Source organism: Nipponia nippon, unplaced genomic scaffold (assembly GCF_047370975.1).
Source record: "Nipponia nippon isolate SJK-2023a ecotype South Korea unplaced genomic scaffold, ASM4737097v1 scaffold_42, whole genome shotgun sequence".
In the NCBI taxonomy this organism is placed as follows: Eukaryota; Metazoa; Chordata; class Aves; order Pelecaniformes; family Threskiornithidae; genus Nipponia; species Nipponia nippon.
This window is the reverse complement of record NW_028262361.1, coordinates 108504-125900: the sequence shown is the minus strand read 5'-3', so window position 1 is coordinate 125900 and position 17397 is coordinate 108504. Positions and strand designations below refer to the sequence as shown.

At 73.3% G+C, this 17397-nt stretch overlaps 2 protein-coding genes across 5 annotated transcripts; both read left to right on the top strand.

Annotated features, from left to right (window-relative positions):
* Positions 1-104: 104 nt before the first annotated feature.
* MAST1 (microtubule associated serine/threonine kinase 1) lies at positions 105-13341 on the top strand. 3 transcript variants are annotated; one of them, XM_087778089.1, is made up of 28 exons: positions 105-190; positions 595-626; positions 1444-1532; positions 2033-2108; positions 2350-2428; positions 2741-2904; positions 3379-3454; positions 3817-4023; positions 4511-4612; positions 5250-5379; positions 5763-5830; positions 5908-5993; positions 6085-6172; positions 6254-6293; positions 6820-6958; positions 7060-7192; positions 7273-7438; positions 7877-7978; positions 8049-8171; positions 8463-8572; positions 8801-8928; positions 9100-9287; positions 9368-9544; positions 9928-10157; positions 10510-10632; positions 10867-11003; positions 11151-11320; positions 11760-12446. In XM_087778089.1, exons 1-28 carry the CDS (start codon positions 152-154, stop codon positions 12434-12436), a joined length of 3879 nt encoding a protein of 1292 aa, XP_087634215.1. In that variant the 5' UTR covers positions 105-151; the 3' UTR covers positions 12437-12446. The 3 variants fall into 3 exon arrangements, with proteins under 3 accessions (XP_087634215.1, XP_087634212.1, XP_087634214.1); XM_087778086.1 differs by having other exon boundaries at positions 6085-6293; positions 11760-13341; XM_087778088.1 differs by lacking the exons at positions 105-190; positions 595-626 and adding an exon at positions 789-850 and having other exon boundaries at positions 6085-6293; positions 11760-13341.
* GCDH (glutaryl-CoA dehydrogenase) lies at positions 13338-17368 on the top strand. 2 transcript variants are annotated; one of them, XM_087778092.1, is made up of 11 exons: positions 13338-13445; positions 13611-13698; positions 14387-14527; positions 14667-14729; positions 15330-15500; positions 15724-15853; positions 15932-16151; positions 16228-16331; positions 16407-16532; positions 16614-16774; positions 16863-17368. In XM_087778092.1, the coding sequence occupies exons 2-11, from the start codon at positions 13617-13619 to the stop codon at positions 16952-16954; spliced, it is 1290 nt and encodes a 429-aa protein (XP_087634218.1). In that variant the 5' UTR covers positions 13338-13445; positions 13611-13616; the 3' UTR covers positions 16955-17368. The 2 variants fall into 2 exon arrangements, with proteins under 2 accessions (XP_087634218.1, XP_087634217.1); XM_087778091.1 differs by having other exon boundaries at positions 16614-17368.
* The last annotated feature ends 29 nt before the right edge of the window (positions 17369-17397 follow it).

Genomic DNA, 17397 nt, shown 5'->3' with positions numbered 1-17397 from the left:
CCCCCCGGCGGGGCGGGGCGGGGCGGGGCCGGGGGCGGGGCGCTCCCGGGGGTCCCGGGCGGCGGAGGATGGCGGCGGGCGTTTGAGGGGGGGGCTGCGGGCACCGGGGGCGCGGGGGGGGCCCGGGCCCCCCCGCACCGGCAGCGGCGCCATGGACGACTCGGGTGGGGTCCGCCGGCGGCGGCTGCAGGTACGGGGGGGGTCGGTACCGGGGCGGGGGTCGGTACCGGGGCGGGGGTCGGTGCCGGAGGGGGGAGGCCCGGTCCGGGGGGCCTGTGCCGGGCAGGGCGGGTGAGGGGGGGCTGCAGTCCCGGTACCGGGAAGGCCGGTCCGGGTGGGGCCGGCACCGGGGGGATGATGCGGGCCCGGTACCGGGGCGGGGCGACATCGCGGGGGGGGGGGGGCGGCAGGACTGGGGGGGTCCGGGGCAGCCGGATCTTGGGGGGCTTCAGGGGTGGGGGCCCGGGGGGCGGCGGAGCCGGTGCCTGGCCCCCCCAGCAGCGGTGCAGGGCCCCCCAAGCGCTGCGGCGGGGGCGGGGGGGCCGGGGGGGCCAGGGGGGCCGGGCCGCCCCCCACCCCTGCCCCGTTCCGCAGAAGGAGCTGCCGCTGCCGCGGAAGAGCAGCAGGTGAGACACCCCCCCCCGCGCCCCCCATCGCCCCCCATCGCCCCCCTTGGCTCCCCCGGCCCCGCCCCGGCCCCGCCCCGGCCCCGCCCCGCTGCAGCCGCCGCCGCCGCGCCCCCCCCCCCGCCCCGCCGAGGCGCCGCCGCCCCGGAGCCCCCACCCCCCCGGGCTCTCGGACCCCCGATGCCGATCCTGGTGGGCAGCAGCATGTTCCGCCGCACCAAGAGGTAACCGGGGCCTCGGCCTTCCTCCCCCATCCTCATCCTCCATCCCCATCCCCATCCTTCATCCCTCCCCACCCTCATCCCTCCTCCGTCCTCATCCCCGGCCTTCATCCCCATCCTCATCCCTCCTCCATCCTCATCCCCAGCCTTCATCCCCATCCCCATCCTCATCCCTCCTCCATCCTCATTCTCAGCCTTCATCCTTTCTCCATCCTCATCCCCATCCTCGTCCTCATCCCTCCTTCAGCCTCATCCTTCAGCCTCGTCCTTTCATCCTCATCCTCACCCTCACCCTTCATCTCTTCTCCTGCATCCTCCTCCCTCCTTCACCCCTGTCCTTCGGCCCTCATCCCTCCTTCCTCATCCTCCACCTTCACCCTCCACCCCCGGCCCCCCCCGGCCCCATGAGTCCCCCCATGGCCACTGCCCCCCCCCATTCCTGCCCCCCCCCGTTGGGGGGGGGCTGTGGGTGCGCCCCCCCCCCGGGCACCTTTGGGTGTCGTGAGAGCATTCGGGTGCCAGGACGTGTGTGGGGGGGGGTGTGTCCGTGTGTGAGGGGGGCCCCGGCCCCCCCCCACGGCCCCCCGCCCCCCCAGCTGCCGCACGAGCAACCGGAAGAGCCTGATCCTGACCAGCACCTCCCCCACCCTCCCGCGGCCCCACTCGCCGCTGCCCGGCCACATCGGTGAGACCCCCCGGCCCCCCGCGTCCCCTGCCCCCCCCCCGGGGTCCCCGGCCCCCTCCCGAGACCCTGAGACCCCCCAACTCCCCCAGAGCCCCCCAGGGGCACATAGGGCGCCCCAGCGATCCACAGCCCCCCCCCCAAGGACCCATAAGGATCCCCCCAAACTGCTGGGACCCCCCCCAAGGGACCCACTGCATCCCTCAGGCCCCAAGAACCCCCCGGGCAAAGCTGGGGACCCCTCAGGGACCCATAGGGACCCCTCCGAAGGACCCCTTGCCCCCCAGCCCCGATAACCCCCCGCCCTCCCTGGTACGTCCAGCCCCCCCCCCCCCCCCCCCCCCCCCGGGGTCCCTCCACCCCCCCCTTTTCCCCCGGGGTGGGTTGCATCCGTTTGGCCCTGCCCCCTCGGGTGTGGGTGGGGCCCGGCGGGGCGGGGCTGTCAGGGCGTGGTGGTGGTGACGTCACCCCCGTGCCCCCCTCCCCGTGCCCCCCCCCCGCAGGCAGCAGCCCCCTGGACAGTCCCCGCAACTTCTCGCCCAGCAACCCGGCCCACTTCTCCTTCGCCTCCTCCCGCCGGTAAGGGCACCCGGGGGGGGGCACCCGGGGGTCTTGTGGGGCACCCGGGGGTCCGGGAGGGGGCATCCGGGGGTCTGGGGGGGCACCCGGGGGTCCGGGGGGAGGCACCCAGGGGTCCGGGGCGGACCCAGGCGTCCCAGTAGCACCTGGGAGTGGGTATCCAGGCACCTGGGTCCCATCCCAGCTCAGGGGTGGGGGTCTCCCGGACGCCTGGGTCCCCTGACACCCCCTGCCCCCCCAGTGCCGATGGGCGCCGCTGGTCGCTGGCCTCGCTGCCCTCCTCTGGCTATGGCACCAACACCCCCAGCTCCACCGTCTCGGTGAGTCGGGGGCCCCGGAGCCCCCCACGTCCAGGGGTCTGCGGGTGGGTCCCAGCGCAGGTCTGGCTGTGGCATTAGGCGTGGGTCCCACCGATGGAGGGCTTGGGGAGGGGTCGGTGGGTGGCCGGGGTCCCCGTGGGGTACAGTGGGGCATCATGGGGGGACCCATGAGGTGCGGTTGGGGGACCACGGTGGGTCCGTGGGGTGGCCACAGGCCCTGGTGGTGTGCCCCAGGGGCCTGTGAGGGTCCGTGAGGGGTCCGTGGGGCGCGGTGGGGGTCTGCGGGGTCGGAGGGGTGACGCGGGCGCGCAGTCCTCGTGCTCGTCGCAGGAGCGCCTGCACCAGCTGCCGGCGCAGCCGACGCCGGAGGAGCTGCGCTTCCTCTCCCGCCACTTCGGCAGCTCCGAGAGCCTGGCCGAGGAGGATGGGGGGGCCCGGGGGGGGCCGGCCCCACGCCCCCGCTCCCGCAGCCTCAGGTGGGGCTGGGGCACTGGGGGGTTGGGGACCCCAAGTGGCTGGGGGGGACCAGGGCTTTGGGGACCCCACGGGGGAATCAGGGCACCAGAAGGCCAGGGGCCACTGTGGGGTTGGGGGGGGGGACCATGGGGCTTGGGGACACCGTGCGGTTGGGGACATCACAGGGCTGGGGGGGGCAGGGCTTTGGGGACACTGTGGGGGGAATCGGGGCACCAGGGGGTGGGGACACCGTGAGTCTGAGGTCACCCAGAGCAGGGGGACACCGTGGGGGGACCATGGGGCACTGTGGGGTGGGGGGCAGCAGGGTGACGGGGATGCTGTGGCCATGGGACACCAGGGGGGTGGAATAGGGACACCGTGGGCCCCTGTGGGGATGCCATGGAGGGATGCTGGGGGTCCTGTGGGTGCCAGCGGTGGGGATGCTTGGGGAGGGGATGCTGCGAGTCCTGTGGGTGCCAGCGGTGCCCCCCCAGCCCCGGGCGCTCGCCCTCGTCCCACGACAACGAGATCGTGATGATGAACCACGTCTACAAGGAGCGGTTCCCCAAGGTGGGGCTGGGGGGATGTGGGGGGCTGGGGGAGGACATGGGGCCTTGGGGGGTTCGAGGGGGGGTATGGGGGTTGGGGGGCTATGGAACAGCTCTGGGGTGTCTTGGGCAGCTCATGGGCACTCGGGGAGGATATGGGGTCTTGGGGGGGTCCTGGCAGGGTTATGGGGGTCTTGGGGGGTTATGAGGTATCTATGAGGGCTCAGGGGGGGGTCTGTGGTTCCTGGAGAGGAGGTTTGACACCTCTGGGGGGTCTGGGTGCCTATGGGGCACTGGAGGAGGTTATGGGGTCTTTTGGGGGGCCCCAGGGGGACTGTGGAGGTCTCTGGAGCCGTGGGGAGCCCATCCACCCGGGTCCTGCAGGCGACAGCGCAGATGGAGGAGCGCCTGGAGGAGTTCGTGCGGGGCTGCGGCCCCGGGGGGACACCGCTGGCCGATGGCGCCCTCAGCTTCATCCAGCACCAGCTGGTCGAGCTGGCGCGTGACTGCCTGGCCAAGGCGCGGCACGGCCTCATCACCGCCGGCTACTTCTATGAGCTGCAGGAGAACATGGAGCGGCTGCTGCAGGACGTGAGCCACGGCACCCAGTGGGACCCAACAGGACCCAATGGCACTCAACGGGGCCCCAAGAGACCCAAAAGGGCCCAACAGGACCCAATGGTGCCCAACGGCGCCCAACAGAGGCCAACAGGGCCCAACGCAGACCCATTGGCACCCAATGGGGCCCAAAGAGGCTCAGTGACCCCCAACAGTGCCTAGCAGGGCCCCAGGGGACCTAACGGGACCAATGGCACCCAATGGGGCCCAAGAGGGACCCAACAGCACCCAACTGGTCCCAATAGGGACTGATGGCACCCTCAGCACCAGGGCCATACAGGGCCCAATGGGAACCCTCGGCACCCAATGGGACCCAACAGGACCCCCAGGGATCCGGTGGGACCCCACTGGACCCAGCAAGACCCAAGGGGATGCCCTGGGGCCCATGGGACCCCCCAGGACCCCATGCAACTCCCCAGGTCCCCTGGGACCCCCTGACTCCCCACCCACGTTCCCCCAGGCCTATGAGCGCTCGGAGTCGGAGGAGGTGGCCTTCATCACCCAGTTGGTGAAGAAACTCCTCATCATCATCTCCCGCCCTGCCCGGCTGCTTGAGTGCCTGGTGAGTCCCCCGGGACCCCCTGTCCCCAGCGGACCCGGGTGTCGGGCCCTGTGACAGCCCCCCAGCATCCCCTCCCCATCCCACTTTGCACCATCCCAGCTGCCCAATCAGACAAAGCCCTTCCCGTCACCTTGACAACGCCTTGGCCAATCCCTGCGTGCAGCCAATGGGGAGGCAGGGCTGTTGTTGCCATGGTGGCAGCCGTGTTGCCGGGGCAGTGCCATGGCAACAGTGCATCCCGGGGACCACCAAGACAAAGGGGGGGGGGCCGGGGGCACACGCGTGTGCACTCGCCCATGACTGTCAGTGCACACAGGCACACGCGTGCTCACCCATGTGCTCTGGCACACGTGCGTGCGTTGGTGCAGGCACAGCGACACATGCGTTTGGGGTCAAACGTGCACACGCACGTGCACACGCATCCTGGTGCACGCACTGTGTCCTGGTGTGTACACACACACGTGCTCCAACGCTTGCACATGCTCTCACACATGTGCACCAGCACACACGTGCGCACCAGCACATGCCCCCGCTGTCTGCTGGTGCATTGCATCGCGCTGGTGTGTGTCCCCCCATGCACACGTGTGACGATGCGTGTCCCTCTGTGCACACGCGTGCCCGGGGCGTGTCGGTGCAGGAGTTCGACCCGGCTGAGTTCTACCAGCTGCTGACGGCGGCAGAGGGCCAGGCCCGGGAGGGGCTGCTGAAGGCCGACATCCCCCGCTACATCATCGGGCAGCTGGGGCTGGCGCGGGACCCCTTCCCCGGTACACGCGTGTGCGAGCGGCCGCGGGCTGGGCACGGGGCTTGCACACGCCTGTGGGGGTATACATGCATGTGTGGGAGCATGCAAGGGGCGTGCACATGTGTGTGGGAGCATGCACATGTGGGGCCTTGCGGGGGAGGGTATGTGTGCGGGGTGTGCATGGGATCTGCATGCCTGTGGGGGTGGGCAGGGCTGCACACGCGTGTGGGAGCGTGCACAGGGGATGCCTGCGTGGATCTTGCACGCTGGGGGTGTGCAGGGGTGTGGGAGCGTGCACAGGGGGTGCGTGCTAGGGAGGTGCACACGTGGGGTGGTGTGTGCTGGGGCTGCACGTGTGTGACACCCTGTGTCCCTGCACACGCGTGACATCCCATGTCCCTGCAGACGTGGTGCATCTGGAGGAGCCCGACAGCGGCGGGAGCAACACACCAGAGCCTGAGGAGGGGGCTGAGGTGGGCGCCAGGGCAAGGTCCCCGTGTGTCCCTCTCCATGTCCCCCCGTGTCACCCCATGTCCCCGTGTCCCCCCAGGGCCGCAGCGCCGTCCCCAGGGCCAAGAAACCGCCGGGCGAAGGCGACTTTGAGACCATCAAACTCATCAGCAATGGCGCCTACGGGTGAGCGGCCCCAGACGCCGGGGTCCCTGCGGGGGTCCCGGGCACCGGGGTCTCTGGCGTGGCGTGGCATGACGCGCGGCTGTGCCGGCAGGGCGGTGTACCTGGTGCGGCACACGGCCACGCGCCAGCGCTTCGCCATGAAGAAGATCAACAAGCAGAACCTGCTGCTGCGCAACCAGGTGGAGCAAGCGTTCGTGGAACGCGACATCCTCACCTTCGCCGAGAACCCCTTCGTCGTCAGCATGTTCTGCTCCTTCCAGACCCGCCGCCACCTCTGCATGGTCATGGAGTATGTCGAAGGTGGGCGCGGGGCCAACGGGCGTCGTGATACTGGGCTGGGCATCGTGCTACTGGGCTGGGCGTTGTGATATGGGTCCGGGCATCACGATACTGGGCTGGGCGCCACAATACAGGGCTGGGCATTATGTTAGAGCGCTGGGCATTGCGATACAGGCCTTGGCATTGCAGTGTGGGTCTGGGTACCACGATAGAGGGCTGGGTGTTGTGATACGGGGCTTGGCATCATGCCACGGTGCTGGGCGGTACAATGATGGACTGGGCATCGTGATACAGGGTTGTGTGTTGTGATATGGGTCCAGGCATCATAATATGGAGCTGGGCATTGTGATATGGGGCTGGGCAGGGCGCTGTGGGGTGGTTTGTGTCATGATAGGGTGCTTTATGTCATGATTGGGCATTTTTACGTCCCAACGCGGTGCTTTACATCTGGGCGGGCACTTTATGTCCCGCCGGGACGTGCTGGGCGGTGACGCCATGATGCACACTGCTGCGTCCCCCCGTGTCCCCCCACGTCCCCCTGTCCCAGGCGGGGACTGCGCAACGCTGCTGAAGCACATCGGGGCGCTGCCGCTGGAGCTGGCCCGGCTCTACTTCGCCGAGACCGTCCTGGCCCTTGAGTACCTGCACAACTACGGGATCGTCCACCGCGACCTCAAGCCCGACAAGTACGCCGGGGTCCCGCGGGGTGGGGGGTGGTCCGGTCCAGGGGAGGGCCGGGGGGGACGCTGGACGCCTGGGTCCCCGCCGGACGCCTGGGTCCCCGCAGCCTGCTGATCACCTCGCTGGGCCACGTGAAGCTGACGGACTTCGGGCTCTCCAAGATGGGGCTCATGAGCCTCACCACCAACCTCTACGAGGGCCACATGGAGAAGGACGCCCGCGAGTTCCGTGACAAGCAGGTGGGGTGGGCCGGGCGGGGCCGCTGGGGCGGGGCCGTTGGGGCATGGTGGGGCGTGGCCAGCGCTGACCCCACCCGCAGGTGTGCGGCACCCCAGAGTACATCGCGCCGGAGGTGATCCTGCGGCAGGGCTACGGGAAGCCAGTGGACTGGTGGGCGATGGGCATCGTCCTCTACGAGTTCCTGGTGGGCTGCGTCCCCTTCTTCGGGGACACCCCCGAGGAGCTCTTCGGGCAGGTCATCTCGGGTACGGGGACAGGGACACGGTGGGGGGACACGGGGGGACAGGGCAGGTCATCTCGGGTATGGGGACAGGGACACGACGGGGGGACACGGGGGGACAGGGCAGGTCATCTCAGGTACGGGGACAGGACATGGAGGGACTTGGAGGGACATGGGGGGGACATGGGGCGGACACGGGGCAGGTCATCTTGGGGATGGGGGGACATGGGGACATGGGGATGGGGCAGGTCGTCTCTAGTACAGGGATGAGGACATGGGAGGGACACGGGGGACGTGGGGACACAGAGCAGGTCATCTTGGGTATGGGGACACGGAGGGGCACGGGGGATGGAGTAGGTCACCTTGGGCACATGGGGATGGGGACAGGGGTGGACAGGGGACGTGATGGGGCTGACAGCCGCGATGCTGTGCTCACGTGTCCCCCCCGTCCCCTCTGTGCCAGACGAGATCCTGTGGCCGGAGGGGGACGAGGCGCTGCCCCCCGACGCCCAGCACCTCATCTCCTGCCTCCTGCAGCCAGACCCCCTGCGGCGCCTCGGGGCCGGTGAGACCCCCACGCTCCCCGGCTCCCCCCGGGGCTGCTGCCCCCGCTGACCCCGTCCCCGTCCCCGCAGGGGGGGCGCAGGAGGTGAAGGCTCATGACTTCTTCGCGGCGCTGGACTGGACGGGGCTGCTGCGGCAGAAAGCTGAGTTTGTGCCGCACCTGGAGTCCGAGGAGGACACCAGCTACTTTGACAGTGAGGGACCCCCAGGACCCCCCCGGGAACGCCTCGGACCCCTCTGGGACCCCCCGGGACCACCCCACAACCCCTCCCAGGGGACACCCCATAGCCCCCCACATGCACACCCCCCACACCCCCCCAGGAATTCCAACCAGGGACACCCCCCCCGGGGACCTTCTAGCCCCTGCCATGGGCCCTCCCAGGGACCCCCCGTGAGCCCCCTCTATGGGTCCCTCACCCCTCCTGGGGTCACCCTATGGGACCCCCCCACCCCGTGCCTCCCCCTCACCCCCGCTCCCCCCCCAGCACGCTCGGACCGGTACCCCCACGTCACCTCCTACGAGGACGAGGACACGACGGAGGACGAACCTGTGGAGATCCGGCAGTTCTCGTCCTGCTCCCCCCGCTTCAGCAAGGTGGGGGCACGGGGGGGTACAGAGGGGTGGGGGCGCCCAGGGACGAGGGGGGCACAGGGGGATGTGGGGACACAGGGATGCGCAGGACCGCGCACAGCCCCGCGCAGCGCAGGCCCCTCGTGTGCAGCCCCGTGCAAGCCCTGGTGCGACCCTCGTGCAGTCACGCGTGTGCAAACCCCCGTGCAAAGGCTGGGGTGCGAAGGGGTGCAAGGGGGTGCCGGTGTGCAGGTGTACAGCAGCCTGGAGCAGCTCTCGCAGCAGCAGGAGCCGAAGGCGGCCAAGGGGCGTCCGCGGGACGAGGGGAGACGCGACGGCTTCGCCCGCGACCGCGGCTGGCGCACGGCCTCGCCCGAGCTGTGAGTGCCCGGGAACGCCAGGGTCCTGGGGGGGGGGGGGGGCGGGCCGGGTCCCCAGGGTGGGGGGCAACGCCTGGGCCCCCGGGGGTCTGCCCGGGTGCCTGGGACCCCCAGAAGGGGGGCGGGGGGGTGCAGTGGCCAGGAGCCCCCCAACCGCCCGGGTCCCCGCAGGAAGCGCCTGCCAGCAGCCGAGGGGGCCCCCCCCGAGGGCGAGGGCAGCCCCCCCCCGGGCGCCCGTCGCCGCTTCTCGGCGCTGCTGGAGCCGGGGCGCCCCGGGCCCCCCCCCGAGGAGCGGCCACCACCCCGCAACGGGGCTCCCCCCCGCGATGGCCCCGCGGATGGACCCAGCGAGGAGCCAGGTCGGTCCCGGACGCTGGGGTCCCCGCTGGGGGGTGGGGGGTCCCAGACGCCTGGGTGCTCACCAGCCGGTCCCCCCCAGGGGAGCGAGCATCGCGGGCTGGGGACCTGCCGCCCCCCCGGGCCGAGCTGGGGCTGCGGCGGCCGCGGCACCCGGGGGTCGCCCCCGAAGCAGGGGGTGACAAGCGCAGCCCCCGTGGCCCCGGGAAGGTCACCAAGTCGGCGTCGGCCACTGCCCTCTCTGTCATCATCCCGAGCGGTGGGTGTCACCCCCGGGACCCCAAACCCCGCGGCACCCCAGACCCCCCCTCCCCTGGGACCCCAACATCCCCTTGGGCCTCTCCCCCCTTGGTGGGCGGCCTGGACTCGTGGGTCCCCATGGGTGGTGTGGGTCCCCGGGGGGGCAGTGGGGGTCCCCTGGACACCTGGGGATGAGGGTGGGGGGGTCCCTGGCCACCCAGGTCCCCCTGGGGGGTGGGGGGTCCCTATGGCTGCCTGGGTCCCCATGGGGGTGGGAGTCTGGGAGCCTCCCGTGGCCACCTGGGTTTCCGTGGGCGGTGGGACCCCCGGTCCCATGGGTGGGGGGCCACGGATGCCACGGACGCCTGGGTCCGTGGGTGTGGTGCCAGCGGCGGGGTGCAGGGGAGGCGCCCGGCTCCTCGCCCCTGGGCAGCCCCATGTCCCCGCGGTCGCTGTCCTCGGACCCGTCCTCGCGGGACTCGTCCCCCGGGCGGGAGCTGGCCCCGGCGGTGGCTGCCCCCCGCTCCCCCATCGCCATCCCCCGCCCCGGCAAGAAGTTCGGCTTCACGCTGCGCGCCATCCGCGTCTACCTGGGGGACAGCGACGTCTACAGCGTCCACCACGTCGTCTGGGTCAGCGGGACGGGGGGGACGTTGGGGGACATGGGGACACGGAGGGAGGCGGGGGGACAGGAGCGGTGCCCAGCGCGTCGTGGGGGGTCAGCGAGGGACAGGGGGACGCAGGGGAGGACGGGGGGACGGGGACATTGGGGGGGCATTGGGGACGGGGGGACGGGGGGATGGGGCGTGCGCAGAGCCCGCCACGCGGTCGGGGTTGGTGGGGACGGAGGGACGTGGGGGGACACTGGGCGGACTGGGGGTGCCTGCAGCGCCTGCTGTGCCGTCGGGGCCGGGGAACGGGGGGGACCTGGCTGCGGCATGGCGGCCCCGGTGCATTGTGGGTAGCGGTGCCTTGTGGCTGCAGCACGTGGAGGAGGGAGGCCCGGCGCAGGAGGCGGGGCTCTGTGCCGGTGACCTCATCACCCACGTCAACGGGGAGCCCGTCCACGGGCTGGTGCACACCGAGGTCGTCGAGCTCATCCTCAAGGTCAGGGGTCATGAGGGGTCGTGGGGCTGTGGGGGTCACGGGGTCAAAAGGTCACAGGGTGAGAGGTTGTGGTGAGGTCATGGGTCATGGGTCGCCAGGGGGTCATGGGGGGTCACGGCCAGGTTGCGGGTGCTGGTGGGGTCACAGCGGGGAGGTGGGCGTGGCAGGGGGTGGGCTGGGGGCCTGGGCGTGGCGGGGTGCGGCAGGGCGCGGCAGTGACCCGCTGTGCCTCAGAGCGGGACGAAGGTGCTGGTGACGACGACGCCGCTGGAGAACACGTCCATCCGCCTGGGCCCCGCGCGGCGCCGCAGCGCCCGGGCCAAGATGGCGCGGAGGAACCGCCGGGGCGGCGCCGGGGGCGGCCACGAGAGGTGGGGACGGGGGGACTGGGGGGGACTGGGGGGAACTGGGTGACTCGGGGGCGGGGCCCAGGGGCGGGGCCCGGCTCGGGGGCGGGGCGGAGGGCGGGGCCGGGGCCGGGGCCCGGCCGCCGCAGTGACAGTCCTCCCCGCCGACAGGCGGCGCAGCGCGCTGTTCCGGCACCTGGCCCGACAGGCGTCGCTGCTGCACACGAGCCGCTCGCTGACGTCACTGAGCCGCTCGCTCTCCTCCTCCGACAGCCTGCCCGCCTCCCCCACCCACGCGCGCGCGCGGGACCCCGCCCTCCCGCCGCGCGCCTCCGAGACGGGTACGCGCCTCCATGGCAATGGGGCGGGGCGGGGGGGCGGGCCCATGGCAACGGGGCGGGGCAGGGGGCGGGCCCGTGGCAATGAGGCGGGGCGGGTCTATGGCAACGGGATGGGACATGGGAAGGTGTGGGGCAAGGGCGGGGCCATGGCAATGAGGTGGGGCGGGACCATGGCAACGGGGCGGGGCGGGACAATGTGGAGGGGCGGGGGAGGGGGCGGGGCCATGGCAGTGAGGCGGGGCGGGACCATGGCGACGGGGCGGGGGTACGGGAGCCGCGAGGGACCGGAGCGGACCGGGGGGGGGGGGGGTGGTGGGGTGTCGGGGAGTGGGGCTCCGGCGGCCGCAGGCGATCGCAGCGGCGGCCCCGGGGACCCCCGAGCCTGGCGGCGGCGGGAGGCCCCGGTCCCGCGGCCGGCTCTGACCCGCGGCCGGCGCAGGGGCCTCCCCGCCCAGCAGCTCGCCGGGCTCCAGCGCGCCGCCCTCGCCGGCGCCGGCCGGGCCCCACCTGCGGCCCAGCTCGCTGCAGGGCCTCTCCCCGAAGCTGCAGCGGCAGTACCGGGCGGCGCGCTGCAAGTCGGCCGGCAGCATTCCGCTCTCGCCGCTGGCCCACACGCCCTCGCCGCCCGCCGCCTCGCCGCCCGCCTTCCCCGCCAAGCTGCACCCCAAGGCGGCCGAGTCGCCGCGCCTGGCCCGCCGGGGCCCCCCCGAGAAGGCGGCGGCGGCGGCCCGCAAGCACGGCCTGGAGGCCGCCCGCAAGGACTTCCCGGCCGAGCCGCCGCTGCAGAGCCTGGCCGAGTGGGACGGGGAGAGCCCGGCCGAGGGGCCGCCCCCCGCCGCCCCCGCCCGCCGCCTGGGCCGCCAGGAGCTGCCGCTGCTGCTGGGGGGCCCCCCCGGCGCCGAGGCCGCCGCCCCGGGGGCCGAGGAGCCGGAGCGGGGGGCGCGGGGGCCGCCCAAGGCGCTCAGCCCGGTGCAGGAGCACGAGCAGGCCCGGCGCGGCGGCGCCCCGGGGGGGCCCCCCGTGCCCATCGTGGTGGTGGGGCCCGGCGCGGCCCCCGGGGACGGGGAGGGGGCGCCGGGGCCCCCCCGCAGCGCCGGGCCCCCCCCCGCCCGCTGAGCGCCCCCCCATCCCCGCCCCGCGGCTGTAAATAGGGGGGCCCCAGGCATGCGGGGCCCCCCCGCGCCTCCCCGCGCACGCGAAGGGTTAATGCTGTGACGTCCCCCCCCGTGTGATGTCATCGGCCCCGCCCCGGGGTGTCGCTCCCCGCCCCCCCAGTCTCCTGTTTGCCCCCGGTTCTTCCCCGCTGATGTCACAGCGGTGACATCATGTCGCAGCGGTGATGTCACACCGGGGTGGGAGGGGGGCGAGGGCGCAGCCCTCGGGGAGGGGAGCGAGAGCGATGTTGCAACGGGTGTCGGTGGAGCGGTGATGTCACGGCTACGGCGTCGGTGGTGGCGCGGAATTGTCACAGTTACGGTGTCGCTGATGGCGTAGGAATGGCGATGTCACAGTCATGATGTAACAGGGGTGCTGCTGTCACGGCTCTGATGTAACCGAAGGTGTGGGGATGGTGATGTCACAGCTGTAGTGTCTTCGAAGGTGTGGGGATGGTGATGTCACGGCTGCGAGGTCACTGGCAGAGCGGGAACGGTGATGTCACAGCTGCCGTGACGGCAGGGTGGGGGCGGTGACGGGTGCCGGGCGGTGGCGACGTCACACCGCAGCAGCTGACATCACGGCAAGGGCCGGCCAAGCAGGCGACATCACCGACCCGCCCGTGACATCACCGCCCCCCCCCCCCGTTCTCGCTATGCAAACGCCCCCCCCGGGCCGGGGGGGGCCCGGGGGCCCGGGGCCAATAAAGCCCGTGCAGCACCGACCCGCGCCTCCCTGCGCACCGCGCCGCGGCCCTGCGGACCCCGGGGCCCCCCCGCGCCCCCCCCGGCTCTGCCCGGGCCGGGGTCCCGCAGCCCGGGGTCCCGCAGCCCTGCGCGCCCCCCCCCGCCCCGGAGCCCGGGCAAGCGCGGGTTAACGCCACGCCCCCTCGTCACGCCCCCGCCCCACCTCCCGTGACGTCACGGCCGAGGGCTCCTTCGGGCCCGTTCGCCGCCGCCGAGCTCGCACGGTGCGGGGGGGTCGGGGTCAGCTGGGGGGGCGCGGGGGGCAGGGGGGTCCCTGGGGGGATTTGGGGGCGCCTGGGGGTATTTAAGGGTCCTGGGGGTCCCTGGGGGGGTGGTTGGGGGTCCCTGGGAGCAGCTGGGGGCCCCCGGATCAGCTGCCGACTCCCCAGACCCCCATGGCGCTGCGCCTCGCCGCCCCGCTGCTGCGCCTGGTCCGGAGCGGCGTCCGCTGGGGGGGCACGGCCCCCCCCCCGCAGGGTGAGTGCGGACAGGGGCCGAGACCCCCCGATCCCCCCCACCTCGCTGCTGGGGGGGGGCACACGTGTGGGCCAGTCGTGGGGCCGCTGCTGACCCCCCCCCCCCGGTGTTGACCCCGCTGGTGCTGCCTGCCCCCCCCCCCCGGTGCGGCCTCTCCCAGTGCTGCCCCCCCGGTGCTGCCCCCTCCCCGGTGTGCCCCCCCCAGTGCTGCTCCCCCCCCCCCGGTGTGCCCCCCCCCCCCGTGCGGCCCCTCCCAGTGCTGCCCCCCCCGGTGCTGCCCCCCTCCCCGGTGTGCCCCCCCCCCCAGTGCTGCTCCCCCCCCCGTGCGGCCCCTCCCAGTGCTGCCCCCCCCCGGTGCTGCCCCCCAGTGCTGCCCCCCCCCGGTGTGCCCCCCCCCCGCCCCAGTGCTGCTCCCCCCCGGTGTGCCCCCCCCCCCGTGCGGCCCCTCCCAGTGCTGCCCCCCCCCGGTGTGCCCCCCCCCCAGTGCTGCTTCCCCTCCCGGTGTGCCCCCCGCCCCGGTGCTGACACCCCCCCCGCCGTGTGCCCCCCCCCCAGTGCTGCTCCCCCCTCCCGGTGTGCCCCCTGCCTCGGTGCTGCCCCACCCCCCCCGGTGCTGACACCCCCAGTGCGGCCCCCCCGGTGCTGACACCCCCCCCGGTGCCCCCCCGCCCCCGGTGCGGCCCCCCAGCCGCAGCCCCCTTCGACTGGCAGGACCCGCTGGGGCTGGAGGAGCTGCTGAGCGCCGAGGAGCGGCTGCTGCGCGACGCCCTGCGCCAGTACTGCCAGGAGCGGCTGCTGCCCCGCGTGCTGCGCGCCAACCGCCACGAGGGTACCGGACCCCCGCCGCCCCCTCGCCCTCCCCAGCGCCCCCGCCGCCCCCTGAGCGCCCTCCCCGCGGGGCCCCGGGGGGCCAAGGCTGGGGGCGGGGGGGTCTCGGCCGCCCTCACGCCCCGCTCTGCCCCCCCCAGTCTTTGAGCGGGAGATTGTGTCCGAGATGGGGGCACTGGGGGTGCTGGGCCCCACCATCAAAGGTGAGGGGGCGGCGATGGGGGACCGGGACCCCCCAGAGGGTGGGGGGGACTCTGGGGGGCTGCGGGGACCCTGGGGGGGACTTGGAGACGGCAAGGGAGCTGGGGGACTGCGAGGGGTGGACGTGGGGGGTTACTGGGGTGTTATTGGGGGGTCCCGGGTGCCACGGGGGAGTGCTGGGATCCCTGGGGAGGGGCTGGGGGGCGGGGGTCCTCCTTGGGGGTGCCCCTGGGGACAGGGTCCTCTCGTGGAGATGGGGGTGGTTCCTGGGGGGGCAGAGGGCTGCGGGGGACAGGGGGAGCAGGGCTGGGGTTGGGGGGCCGGGGGGTCTTGGTGGGGTGATGCCGTCTCCGGGGTACGGCTGGGGGGCCGCAGGTCTCCGTGGGGTGACACTGTCCCCAGGGTACGGCTGTGGGGGGCTGGGTGTCTCGGTGGGGTGATGCTGTCCCCAGGGTACGGCTGTGGGGAGCTGGGTGTCTCCATGGGGTGACGCTGTCCCCAGGGTACGGCTGTGGGGGGCTGGGTGTCTCGGTGGGGTGACGCTGTCCCCAGGGTACGGCTGTGGGGGGCCAGGGGTGTCCGTGGGGTGACGCTGTCCCCAGGGTACGGCTGCGCGGGCACCACCTCGGTGGGCTACGGGCTGGTGGCACGGGAGCTGGAGCGGGTAGACAGCAGCTACCGCTCGGTGCTGAGCGTCCAGTCCTCCCTCGTCATGCACCCCATCCTGGCCTACGGGACCCCCGCCCAGCGGGACCGCTTCCTGCCCCGCCTGGGTAAGACCGGCACCGGGGGCGGCAGGGGGCAGGAGGGGGGGTCTGTGGGGCGGGGGGGGGCCGTGGGTGTCCTGGGGTCCCCCTGATGCCGTCCCCCGGCGCAGGCGGGGCTGCTGATAGAGCCCAGCCATGGGAGTGAGCTGGGCAGGGGGGCCATGGGGCGGGGGGGGCCGTGGGGCAGGGCCGTGGGGGTCCCGGGGTCCCCCTGACTGCCCTCCTCCAGCACGGGGGGAGCTGCTGGGGTGCTTCGGGCTGACGGAGCCCAACCACGGGAGCGACCCGGGGCGCATGGAGACGCGGGCGCGCTACAACCCCAGCGCCAAGACCTACACGCTGCGGGGCTCCAAGACCTGGTGAGCCGCGAACCGGGGGGACAGGGACGCCCCCGACACCCCCAGACCCTCACCCTGACCCCCCCCAACCCCGCCCAGGATCACCAACGCGCCGGCGGCCGACCTGTGCCTGGTGTGGGCGGTCTGCGAGGAGGACGGGCGGGTGCGGGGGTTCCTGCTGGAGCGGGGGATGCCCGGCCTCAGCACCCCCAAAATCGAGGGCAAGTTCTCGCTCCGCGCCTCCACCACCGGCATGATCGTGATGGACGACGTGGAGGTGCCGGAGGAGAACCTGCTGCCCCACGCCGTCGGCCTGGCGGTAAGGGGGGTGCGGGGAGGAGGCGCAGGGGGCCCTGCCACGGGACGGGGACCCCGGTGACGCCCGCTCGCCCCAGGGCCCCTTCGGCTGCCTGACCCAGGCCCGCTACGGCATCGCCTGGGGCGCGCTGGGCGCCGCCGAGGCCTGCCTGGAGACGGCGCGGCAGTACGTCCTCGACAGGTAACGCCGGGGCCAAGGGGTGCCCGGGGGCGGGGTCCCGCCAGCCCCCGGCCCCACCGCCCTGCTCTGCCGCAGGAACCAGTTTGGGGGGCCGCTGGCGCGCAACCAGCTGGTGCAGAAGAAGCTGGCGGACATGGTGACGGAGATCGCCCTGGGGCTGCAGGCCTGCCTGCGCCTCGGCCGCCTCAAGGATGAAGGCAGGTGGGTGCCGTCGCGGGGGGCGTGGAGCCGGGGGGGCCTAGCGGTGGCGGCAGGGGGGTGCCAGCGTCCCCATCCCCACAGGGCGGCCCCCGAGATGGTGTCGATGCTGAAGCGCAACTCATGCGGGAAGGCGCTGGCCATCGCCCGGGAGGCGCGGGACATGCTGGGGGGGAACGGGGTCTGCGACGAGTACCACGTCATCCGGCACCTGATGAACCTGGAGGCTGTCAACACCTACGAAGGTACGGCCGCGCCGGGTGGGCGTATGGGGTCCCACTGGCACTGGCGCTGCCGGGCGCCCCCGAGGCCTGGCCGCTCCCACACCCGCAGGCACCCACGACATCCACGCGCTGATCCTGGGCCGAGCCATCACCGGCATCCAGGCCTTCGCCCCCGGCAAGCCGCCGGCACCGCGGGACTAGTGCGGGAAGACGGCTCCTGGCACCGCACCGGCGGCACATGGCTGCGACGCTCTATGGCATGACTGGCCTCACACCGCTGCCAGCGAGGCCAGGACGTCCCCTGCGGGGGACACGTCCACTCCTCGCGGGGAAGGACACGAGGAGACGGCGCCGATGCCCGGACCCGTGTCACCTGCAGGACCTGCTGTCACCGACCGTACCCGGTGTCACTGACGGGACTCGGCGTCACCGACAGGACAAGGTATCGCTGAGCAGAGCCGCTGTCGCTGATGGGACTTGGTGTCACCCCAGGGACCCGGCAGCCTGGTTGTGCCAGGCTTTGCCGCAGAGCCTCTTGGCCGGTGAACTGCCTTGGTGCCTTTGCCGTCCTCGCGGCCACTCGCCAATAAAAGGTGGAAAAGCCACCCCACACTAGTCAGTGCCAGCCTCATCAGCGTTAATTA

What these genes read in the sequence shown, in the direction of transcription:
- MAST1 (XM_087778086.1), top strand. Translation starts at nt 152, where the DNA reads ATGGACGACTCGGGTGGGGTCCGCCGGCGGCGGCTGCAG. An exon ending in TGGAGCGGCTGCTGCAGGAC is followed by an intron (nt 4,024 to 4,510) that starts GTGAGCCACGGC and finishes ACGTTCCCCCAG; the next exon opens with GCCTATGAGCGCTCGGAGTC. An exon ending in TCGTCGAGCTCATCCTCAAG is followed by an intron (nt 10,633 to 10,866) that starts GTCAGGGGTCAT and finishes GCTGTGCCTCAG; the next exon opens with AGCGGGACGAAGGTGCTGGT.
- GCDH (XM_087778091.1), top strand. Translation starts at nt 13,617, where the DNA reads ATGGCGCTGCGCCTCGCCGCCCCGCTGCTGCGCCTGGTCCGGAGCGGC. An exon ending in CACGGCCCCCCCCCCGCAGG is followed by an intron (nt 13,699 to 14,386) that starts GTGAGTGCGGAC and finishes GCGGCCCCCCAG; the next exon opens with CCGCAGCCCCCTTCGACTGG. An exon ending in CCCACGCCGTCGGCCTGGCG is followed by an intron (nt 16,152 to 16,227) that starts GTAAGGGGGGTG and finishes CGCTCGCCCCAG; the next exon opens with GGCCCCTTCGGCTGCCTGAC.